The 12,141-nt window shown below is 39.5% G+C and overlaps 1 protein-coding gene across 1 annotated transcript in view; it reads right to left on the reverse strand.

Annotated features, from left to right (window-relative positions):
• The window catches only part of LOC148012681 (uncharacterized), a 131,518-nt gene that overhangs the window by 92,303 nt on the left and 27,074 nt on the right, over positions 1–12,141 (reverse strand). Inside the window, exons 4-5 of the mRNA XM_087668745.1 lie at positions 11,078–11,158; positions 10,731–10,904 (exon numbers count right to left, since the gene is read on the reverse strand). Of these exons, the coding sequence (XP_087524871.1) occupies positions 10,731–10,904; positions 11,078–11,158 (255 nt within the window). The remainder of the gene's footprint in view (positions 1–10,730; positions 10,905–11,077; positions 11,159–12,141) is intronic.

Raw genomic sequence — 12,141 nt, forward strand, 5'->3', positions numbered from 1 at the left:
ACCTTCTAGCTAAAGTGGTGTTTTTTCCCCATGTGAATACTTGTCAATGGGTGTGATACTCAGTACCTTAGGGATTGTACTTTCAAATCATTTCACATAGTGGACGTGACCTTCCAACACACTTCTCTCTTGCTGTTCACTTGTTCACTGTGAATGTGCAAGCGTGTATCTTGTTAAATCATAACCTAACAGTGGTATCAAAGTCATATCTCTTCTCAACCGCCACTTTGCTCGTGCACCACCATAGTTGCCGTTGAGCCTCAAGCTAGGTTGTTCTCCTTCTCATTCTACATGGCATCTTCAGCTCTACTTGGTTGCAAAGAATCTCTTGTCACACACGTCATCTCACCCTACTTATCACTCAGCTAAAATCTGCTCTGTTTTGAAAGCCAACTGCAGTCACATTACCTGTCTATTAAGTCACCCGCATGTTCGAGATCCAACAGCTGCCTAGCTATCGCCTAGTCTTCTGCTTGCTACGTTTGGTTTTTCAACTGCTGAATTGTTCATGCATGCTTGTCACTTCTATCGCACGTGTGACGAACAGCTCCTGCCCCTTCAATCAACAATCAGTGGTGTGAACAAGACTGAAAATAAACTAGTTTGAGGATAAAGTGTGAACATGGTTTCAATGAAATTAGTTCACAAAGAGATAGTGTGAATGAAACCTTTTCAAGGCTAAAGTTATCAAGCTTAGATTTCTGAAGATAAGAAAAAGAAAAAGAGTAGTTGTGGACAGAAAGAGGCCGATTTTTCAGCCACATGATGGTGCTAGATCTCTAGGATGTGTCGATTGCAGCTGTTTGATGCCGTATGCCTTCGAAGAACACTTAATGAAGTTCAAGACCAGCAGCAGCAGCAATTCCTTCTCTCCTCTTTCTATTCACCTCTCTGTCTCACAGATAGAAGCTGCCCCTCAACTTGTTGAAAGAATCTGCCCCTCTGCTTATGGCACAAGCAGCCCCTCAACTGGAGCTGGGCCCCTGCCTAAGCAAGCCCCTTGCTTGACAATAGCACTTGGCAACCACCAATTGAAAGCTAAAACAATTGATGAACTGAATGAACCCAATATACATCAATGCTTGAGTAATTATGGCCTCTTGATTTGCTTCACAAAATCTACACTTCTTGCCTTCAATTTTCAATGGCTTGCAATGTATATTTCATGGCCGTGAGGATGGTCGCTCTAATACCAACTGAAGAAACGAATAGTTCAAGGAGGATCATAGACAATGTAGCCCATAAGTTTGATAAGCAAAAAATCCCGTACACATTTCATTGCATAGAGGTTGCCTTTTTAAAATAGGCACAAGAGTACATTGGATACATTGCATTGGCTCAAGTTTGACTTGCCACCTCACATCCTGATCCTTCCCCAACACATCATCCTCATCTCTCCACACTCTAAAGACTAGTTTACGTTTACATATAAAAAGACACCACTCTTTCATATACTCGAACAAATATTTTAACAAAGCCTTTAAAACCAACCATCAAAACAAAGGGAAGTCCTAGCAACCCTCAAACTGAAAGGATACATGCAAAGCAATTGCTTGTACACTAAAGACTCTTCAAGCATCAAGGATGACGATGCTAAGAAAAAGAGATGCAATTATTGTACAAAAAAAGGGCATATTATTGAATAACGCAAAAAGAGGATGGCAAGTGAAAAGAAGAAACAATCGAGCATGAGTATTGCTGAAAATTCAGCATATACAAAGAATGCAACCACACATTTAGCAAGCTTGGATATTGGTCAATCTTATGCTTTTGTTATGCATTGTTCGTGCAATCCTTCTTCACATGAGCATCGTCTTTTAGTGGCTGAAAATTACAGCACAACGGAGCTTCCAAGCACATAATGTCCTTTCATGACTTGTTTGTATCATATGCAAATGTACAAAAGGGGGATTCATTGTATGAGCAAACAATGCTTCATATGCAATCCAAGGCCTTGGTCACATTCCCATTATTGCAATAGATGGAAAAACTATCATGCTTGAAAAGGTTTTGTATGTGCCAAACATAAAGAAAATTTTACTTTCAATTTCAGCCATTGCATGTGCTGGTTTTATGATTAAATTCCATATGGATCAATGCAATGCCTATGACTATAGTGATGGGGACGCCCTCATTGTCACTAGTACATTGTATAATGGACTCTATCAACTTGATTATATGAGAGGAGATCATCAAAGGATACATTATAGGTTGATGCCACCATTGTGGATGACACAGTTATGGCATGCTCGGTTTGGTCATCTTAATTATAGCAGTTTCATTCATCTAAGAGGCAAAAATATGGTGCTTGATCTCACACAAAACCAAGTCTCCACAATATCCACAATATACTCTTTACAAGAGCACCATCTCTGATACCATGTGAAGAATTTACTAGTGTTTGCATTCAAAAAACACAAGTGTATGAGCACGACAAAAACACAAAGATATAGATAGTGACATGCAAAACACAAACCCTAAAAGAAAAATGCAGAAACACAAACACAAACATAGAGAGAGAAGGAGAACTCTAAAGTGAATGAATCAATGCAATAAATGAATGTAAGAGCAAACACAATGCTCAAGGATAGAGTAGTAGAGTATCTAAGGGTGGCATCCAACAAAGAAAGATCCCTAAAACTATAAGTACTAGTCTGAGTTTCAAAAAGTAGTGGAAGCTCAAAGAACTAATCCCTGAGGATGATCAAGAACCAGGCAACAATTGAGCAAGCCATGGAGAAGGGAGACGGCAACCCAAACTACAAAACGCACCCCTGAAGGAGTTGCCAAATAAAAAACGCCTATCATCTAAGCAGTTGGAGGGCAAATGCATGCCAACATAGGGTGTCTAAGGGATAGCGATGGTAGATAGGGTTCAAACGCAACTGATGGAGGAATGCCACGCAACAAACAGCAGCAAGGAAGCAGTCAACAGGCGACTGATGGAGTAGACAGAGTGATGGTAGTAGTCACAGAGGCTAGACAGTCATGGAGAGGAAAATTAATGGCGGAGATATACACACGAGAAACCTACACTGAAGAAATGGGACTAAGCAGTGGGCAGCCTATCTATTTATAGATGTGGATAGACCCTCCCAAATTAGGGTTTACACAAAAAATCTATCGAATCACTCTCCATTTTAGGGTTTTTCATTAATTATGTTTTGGAGTTGTTTAAGTGGCTAAACAGCATGTAACACATTTTTTACCTCAACGGCCAACACCCTAGAGGCTGCATTTTCACTTTTTCTCTCTCCTTTGCCTATCTGACATAGATCTAGCATCCACACTACTGTGTTTGTTGCTGCCAGATGTCTTCACAGGCTGCATTGCTATGTTTCAAGATCTATCAAAGTACGGCACACTCTCCAACTCATTATCTCTATCTCAGTACTTGAAACACAAGAGATTGAGATTCAATATTCATAAACTGCATAGTGCATTTGTTGCATGATCATTATATCATTCAAATTCATTCCTCTCAAATTATTCATGGTATTCATTGTCTCTGAGTTACTGTTGGATCGAAGATAGCAACTATCAACTCAACATAGAGAGTGTAGACAGTAGAGAGAGTGAGAGTGTGATCACTACACAACTTAATTAGTTCCAAGGTGTATAACACAAAGTACAACCCTTAGACTTTAGGGTATGTAAGTACCTTCAGGTACATTCATACACGAAAGTGTGTAATGTGTAATAAGTCACCAAACTATGTAACATAAATACACAAATAAAGAATAATGATTGGGGGACAAAACCTCTCTTAAAGAGAGTAAAAAGTTCCCTAGTGTCCTACTGCGGATCACCGACACTCCTATGTGAGTGTAGACGTGAGTAAAACCCAACAAAACCCTTGGGAGTGAAAAGTGATCAACACACAAGCATCATCCACCAAAGGAGATCAAATTTAAAGCATTGCGAAATGCTTCAAATTTGTCGCAAGAAAGAGCTTTGGTAAAGATGTCTGCCACATTGTTGTTGGTAGGACAGTAGACAAGGCCGATATCCCCTGCATGTAGCCTCTCTCTAACAAAGAGATAATGTATCTCAATGTGTTTCGTGTGTACGTGAAACATTGGGTTCAGTGCCACTATAGTGGCACTTTGGTTGTCAACAAACAAAGGAGTGGGCTACGTGACCGATACATCAAGATCAGGCAACAAGTATCTTAGCCATATACGTTGAGTTGTAGTAGTGAAAGCTACCTTGTATTCACATTCACAAAACGATATGGCAATAGTGAATTGTCTCTTGCTAAGCCAAGAAATGCAAGAAGAGCCAAGAAAGAAACAATTTTCACTTGTAAAGTAACGAAAATCAAAATCTCTTGCCCAATTGGAATCATTGTAAGCATGTAACTACAGCGACCTCCCCTTGGCATAAAGCAATCCAAGAGTCTGTGCCTTGCAAGTAATGCAAAACACGCTTCACAGCTTGCCAATGTGACATGCATGGGCTGTGCATATATTTGCTCAAGGTTGAAACTGCAAACTAAATATTTGGCCTTGTGTTGCATAAATAAATGAGACATCCAACTGCTACAACATATGTATGAATGTCAAACATATCATTGTCATTATGCAAAGACAACTTAAGTCCAATCTCCATCGGTCTACTTACTCGCTTGCAATCATAGAAGCTAAATCTCTCAAGGAGTTTACCAATATATCTGGATTGTGACAATCCAATGCCTCTAATATCATGAATTATCCAAATGCCCAAATAGTAATGCAAAGGCCTCAGATTCTGACATTTTAAAAGTTTGCTGCAAATTTTTATTAAATGCGAAAATTTAACCAACATGTGTCCCTGTGAGCAAAAGATCATCCACATAAAGACAAATGACCAGCAAAGGTCCCTCCTCTTTGCATACCTAAAGAGTAGACTCTAATGGGCTATCAATGAACCCTTGGCTGAGTAAGAAGGCATCAATTTTGGCGTACCAAGCTCATGGAACTTGCTTCAAACCATAGAAAGCCTTTTTCACCTTGCATACCAAGTGTACAGATCCTTCAACTACAAAACCCATGGGCTACTGAACATACACTTCTTGAAGTTCCCCATGTAAGAATGCAATGATCCATCCACTTTTTGTTTCAGCTTATAGACCCATTTAGTACCAATGGCTTTTTTTCCAACAGGCAATGTAACTAAATCCCATGTTTGATTCTTAATGATAGAATCATATTCAGCTTGCATTATTGCCATCCAATGTACACTCTGCTGTGTATCCTCAAAAGAATCAGGCTCATCATCATCAAGTGTGTTTGTTGCCATAACAAACTTCATAGCATTAGCATAATCATGTAGACGTGTTTGTCTTTGAGTACGATCAACAAAAGGAGCATCCAAATGACTATGTTGTAGAGCCTACAAATACCATCTAGGTATTTGTCTAGCCTCCTAATTATATGCATGCTCTTGATGAACCTCAAGTTCAACATTTTGCTGAATATTCAAATCGGCCATTGGCTGAATTTCTACACTATTTAATAAAGCAGCTGGCTAAATATTTTGTTCATTTAATGAAGCTCTATCTGTATCACCAAAGAAATAGGCATCAGTCCCTCAAGCACATCATTTGTTGCCTGATATGTGTCATAACTAGCAAGAGATAATTCTGATTTTTCATCAAAAATCACATCTCTACTGACGAAAACTTTCTTGGAAACAGGACCATACAATCTGTACCCTTTGCTTTCACTACTGTAACCCACAAATATGCACTGAACAACCTTATTGGCCAACTTTTCCCTCAATACTTTGGAAATATGAGCATATGCAAGATACCCAAAATTACCAGAGTGACCAACTTAAGGTTTAGGGCTACTCCAAGCCTCAAAAGGTGTTATCTTTTTCAATGCCTTAGTAGGACATCTATTCAAAACGTGACAAGTACACATAACTACTTCCATACAAAATCCATGTGGCAATTTTCTAGCTTTCAATATACATCTGACCATTTCCATGAGTGACCGATTCTTCCTTTTCACAACCCCATTCTGCTATGGAGTATATGCAGTAGTATACTGATATGCAATGCCTTTTAGCTTTAAAAAATTATTCAACAAGGAAGACATGAAGAGTCTTAATCCGATAGCCTAATTGACTTTCCACAAGTACAGTAAAAGCCAGAAATACATCATACACTTCTAACTTTTTCGCCAATGAATAAACCCAACAAAAACAAGTAAAGTCATTAATGAAGGTGACGAAGTAATGGCTTTGTCTGCATGGGTCCAGATACATCTGAATGCACAATCTACAACCTAGTTGTGGCTTTAAAAGCAACATCACGAGAAAAAGAAAACCAATGCATTTTTCCCAAAATGCATCCCTCACAAATATGATCAAGAGGTCTCTCCAAGAGAGATAAACCTTCCAACATTTAAGTACATTGCATAAGCATCAAACAGCCATAATTCACATGCCCCATGCGAGCATGCCATAACTCTGACTGTGACATAGCAAGAGTAATAGTAGATGCCAAGTAAACTAACTGATCAATCGAATGAGTATCCAACTCATAAAGTCCATGACATAATGTGCCTATGAGTACCAAAGTTAAGAATTCCTTATCCCTGACCATGCATTTATCATCATTAAATGTGACTTGCATACCACACTTTGCTAAAGAAGAAATCGACAGCAAATTCTTCTTTATCCCTGGCACATATAAAGCATCCTGCAAACAGAGCGTAAAGCCATCAATGGCTTTCAAGACAATCTCTCCAACACCCCTAATAGGATATGATGCATTGTTGGCACATTGCACTGATTTGCTACAACAACAAAGGTAAACAAATCTTTGTGGAATGCAATGTGCTTAGAAGTACCACTGTCAAAGAACCAAGTGTTAGCATCCTTTGTAGAGCTGAATGCTCTATTTGTCCAAGAAGAATCATAACTCCGAGTGTAAAAATAGTAGTCACAGTCAATGATGAACGACGCAAACTTTATAGTACTAGCAATAGTAGGTGCATCTGAAACAGACATCCCAAACTCATTTTTTCTCCTTGGCAATGCGTTTCTGCATTTTGTGATATAATGATCTGGTTTTCTACAATAATGGAACTTGTCCTTCTTGGTTTGCGTGCCCCCTACTTCTTGTTGTTCTGTGAAGTTCCTGAACTTTGCAGAGCATTCCTAGACTGATTGCCCTTGCCCTTCTATCTTGCCATAAAAGCTTATTTAGAAGCTACAACATTTACCCCACTATTCTTCCTTGTTTGCTTTTCTTCCAACAACAAGCTAACCAATTGAAGAAAGGTAAAAGGTTGCTGTGTAAAAGGCCAAATAAGAAGGTGGCAAAGAATTCAAAGTAATAGAGATCATTTGAGTATCAGAATAATACTCATCTACATTCATCAACTACTCACGCAAGTCCTAAATCTTATTAAGATGATCCTGCATAGCATCATCTTATTCCATCTTCACATTTTCAAGCTCCTTTTTTATAAAAAAATGCAAGTACCATTTTTTCCAGCAAACTTATGCTCAAGTGTAAGCCATGCTACTCGTGAAGTAGCAGCAAACCGAATGTGTGGGATTATGAACCACTGAACTACCAATGCAATACGTGACAATGCTTGGGCATCTCTAATGTTCCAAGACTTCTGTGCAACTATTCTTTGGGGTGGTGGCTGAACCAAAGCTTGCCTTTGACCATGATCTCCTTGTGGAGGAGTAGCAAGAGCCATATCTCCAAGACAAACTTCTTTTCCACTGACATAATCCCAAAGATTTTTTGCAACGAGTACATTTTTCATCATGAAGGACCACAAAGAATAGTTATTGCCATCCAAACTATCCACTTTAGATACATAAGTGAAGACATCACTCTGTCCTTGATTGGCCATGATAAGTGTCGCTCTTCCAAAAGACACAAGAGCAGTAACAAAAGCTAGCCTGACCTGGAAATCTGCAAATTTCGAGAAATTACAGCAAATACCAAGTTGTAATCAACTAAATTGTGTCACACTTGACTCCTACTATCTCACTATGCTCAAATTTTTACAGATTTCAACAAGTAGCACACTGTCCAATGCAAGAACAACGCCCAGCAGCACTAAAAACACAAAAGCCCCAAAATTTGACCGTCCAATGTGCACAATTTCAGACTGAAACTTCAGTACATATGCCAATGTCTCCCAAACATACAAAAGCCCCAAATTTTCTAACCCAAATTTCGGCAATTTGTGCACGGAAGCACCTGATATAGCAAAAATAGACCTTTCCCTATAAAAGTCCCTTGTTGTGGCTCTGATACTTTGAATAAAATGATAAGATATACTTGTGGCAGCCGAGGACGAGTCAAATGAATTATCACATGGCTGTCGAAGCTGTCAAAAAACAAACGGAGCTGCCCACAGGTTCCAAGTGGCTGGTGCAGGCAGGCGAACGAGCTGCACGTGCTGACAGCGCAACCTAAACAAGCTGGCGGCAGCAGCACTGTAGGCGACAGGTCAGGGTGGCAGTGGCAATTGCTAATAAAGAGGCCTACAGTTTTCTGGATGGCTTCTTAGGATACAATCAAGTGCAAGTGCATCCTGACGATAGGCACAAGACTGCATTCGCTACCGAGTGGGGCGTCTTTGCCTACATAGTCATGCCCTTTGGCTTGACGAACGTACCAGCCACACTCCAGAGGCTCATGTGTGCCATCTTCAAGGACATGCTTAGGTGAGAGCTAGAAGTATTTTTTAATGACCTGTGTGTCCATTCGAGCTAGAAGGAACACCTAGATAAGCTCCGCGCAGTCTTTAAACAGTGCAGATTATAGCTGCCGGAATAGGGCGGTTGGTGTAGACGCAGCACAGCGCACCGCCCAACGGGGCTAGCAAGCCTAGTGTGGGAGCTAGGGCAAGGTATTGGCCTGACGTGGGAGCTGCCAGATGAACTTCAAGCTCTGATACCACTTGTTGGATCAGAGATGGCAGCCATCAGCTCAACACAAAGTGTAAAAAGTAAAGAGAGTGAGAGTATGGTCGATGCACAACTTGATTAGTTCCAAAGTGTATAACACAAAGTACAAAAGTACAACCCTCAGACTTTAGGGTTGTGTAAGTGCCTTAAGGTGTGTTCACACATGAAAGTGTGTAATGTGTGATAAGTGACCGAACTGTGTAACATAAATACACAAATAAAGAATAATATGACTAGGGGAAAAAATCTCTCTTATGGAGAGTAAAAAGTGCCCCGATATCCTACTGCGAATCACCAACACTCCTATGTGAGCATAGGCATGAGTAAAACCCAACAGTTACCCTAACCCTAACTATGTTATGTTATCAATTTATGCTTTGTTGTGCAATTGTATTTTTGTTTTTGTGATATGTGTACACAAAAGACAAAAAGTTGTGCTAAAGTTCGACACACTACTATCAATGTCCTAAAAAGCTTAGCCCTGTGTTAGGGCATTTCTTTACACAAGGATGTGTGTACACAAAAGACAAAATGTTGTGCTGAAGTTCGGCACACTGTTATGCAATATCTTAAAAAGCTTAGCCTTTGTCAGCCAATCTTTCAAAGGTACAAGATAATGGAGTTTTTGATACCCAACTTCCCTCAAAGCATATCTCACATATCACACAACAAATGGGAGACTACTAAGAGCCAAAGTGCAACTACCCCTCCTAATGATGGAGCAAATTTATTTTAGAAACATTGCCTCCAGCAATTGCCTTTGCAACACAGTTGCAACAGGACTAGCAAAAAGACAACACTTTAGATGTCAATTCAAGATTGCTAAGATGTTCTCCCTAACTACAATAGGAAACAAGAATGCCCCACATATGAGTCCATAAAGGAGCATCCATTTCTCTTGTAACCCATACTCAAGTAGTAACAAGAAGCCCTTATTTGATTACTTCATCATGATAAGGAACCAAATTGCTCTTTGCTGAAACCTTAGCATGATTGGTTGGATTCACTTTTTCTAATGACTTACCAAATGAACTACCTCTAAAAAGGGCTACTTATAAATTCGTCCTTCAAATCAACCTACCTACAGGTAAGTGCAAGTCACCAAGTGTAGATCATCATTACTGGCTGCCAAAGCGCCCCAAAACAGGCCTGCAAATGAATGTTAAAGACAAACAGGTGATCAACAAGCTCACAAACTCTCCCTCTCAATCACTCAACCATAATATGAACAAGCATACAATGATACACCTAAGAATAAATCACAAACCATGAGATACAGGCTGAGAAGTGAAATGATCAGCAGCTCCTCTCTAAGCAGGAGAATAGCATAGATAATAGCATTCCAAGGCATGCCCTAGGATTCCAAAAGGTCGAGCAGAGGGCATGTGTTACATCCCGAGACATCTAGATGGGTGTCCATAGCATTTCCCAAAAGGGTTTCATAGTCTGAAAATCTTATAAAATAGTACCCATGGCTCATTTGTGTACTTTTATCATCTGATCACCACGCCTGGATTTGAGACCCTAGGCAGCCCTATCTACACACCCATGTTCATTTAGGATGTGGTCTCTCTCTCTTTTTTTTTTTCGTAATGGATGTTATATTTATAAAGTACTAAACGACAAAAGAGTTACAAAAGTCATGGCAAAGACGCAGAGGAAATTGCCATATGCCAAGGAAAAAAGAAAAGCTCTCTCTCTCTCTCTCTCTCTCTCTCAGGTGTGCTTACGCCTTATATGCATTCTTGTGTGTGTGCTGCTTTTTCTTAGAAGTTGAACAGACAAGGGTTGGCTTACTATACCGCTTTTGCTGCAACTTCCCAAAAATCTGCAGCAACCAAAGGGGGAACAACCAGAATAATGAAGTCACTTGGCTTCAGACCACTTAAAACCTGAACCACCTGATTTGCATCGACGGAAGAGTTTTCACCTCCCTCCAAGACTATCATGCTTGAAATACGATCAATGGCTATTTGCTGCAAAAAATAAGAACAGCATTCACCAACTGAACAGCTAGACTTGTGAAAAAAAATTTAACCTTTTGCTACTAAAAAACTTTTAGTACAGCCTGTTGTTATTTTCGCTACAACATAAATGCTATGATTGTTTCCACAGGTTTAAACATTTCAGAATAAAGAATGTGAAGGACCTGTATGGAACTAGCCAAACTCAAGCTATAATAGTCCTTGGTACAAAGTATTGTTGCAGCTGTAATGTCCAATTTCTCCATCTACGAAATGCAGAAAGTTAGAGAAATAAATAACATGAATAATTTAAAATATTAATATTTAAGTTAATAAATAACATGAATAATTTAAAATATTAATATTTAAGTTAAAATCGCTCTTTTAAGATATAGCCTCTTTAGAATGGTGGAACAAAGGAATCAGAGCATGGATAACATATCATCGTGACACTTCACAGCAACTCCTGAAAACAGGAAATTATTTTGAAGTGATGAGTTTACAAAGACAACATGCCAAGGTAGATGTAAAGTCCATGAAAGTATGTCAGCAACTTCTATTACTTCGGTCTTTAAAAAAGGTCACCTAATAGTGCTATTGTACACAAGAACAAGACTAAGCAAACAACCTCATGTACTACAGTTTCACCATTCTCCTAAGTTTTGCTCAGTCCCCCAGTTATTGGAACAACTCACCTAACTCAAAAATATTCTAATGGAGTGTAGCCTAAAGCTCAAATTTGTGGAACTAAACAAATAGCATTGCAAGTGCTCACCCCTTCTGGAACTTGCATGAAATGAGTGTCCAAGATACATGGGACTTCTTGCACTTGTCGACATGACTTGCCAAACCAACTTGTGTGTGCACACTCCTAACTTATTCGAATGAGCAAACATGGATGCAATCAAAAGTTTGCATACCCATGCAACTCCTCAATGTGCACTTCACAAGAGTCCATCAGGGCATCAATTGAATTAGGGAAGAGTATATTTCTGTCAGATATATTGTGAAAGTGCACAATGAAAGAGGAACATGAACATGGAGAGAGAAGGGAAGAGAAAGACTGCAATAAAAGAGGAGAATGGAAGAAGAAAATCTGCACTGAACTCCAAAAGAATGCTAAATACAAAGAGTGGACTGATCAATCCTGCACGCAGCCCAAGGCATCAAAGAGGACACGAGATCAATCTGATAATGGAAGACAGCACTGAAAGATGGAGGAGAATTCCGAATGTGGGAGTGTGCTGAA

This window comes from Lygodium microphyllum, chromosome 27 (assembly GCF_053477565.2).
Source record: "Lygodium microphyllum isolate KBCC chromosome 27, Lygodium_microphyllum_v1.1.10, whole genome shotgun sequence".
Classification (NCBI taxonomy): Eukaryota; Viridiplantae; Streptophyta; class Polypodiopsida; order Schizaeales; family Lygodiaceae; genus Lygodium; species Lygodium microphyllum.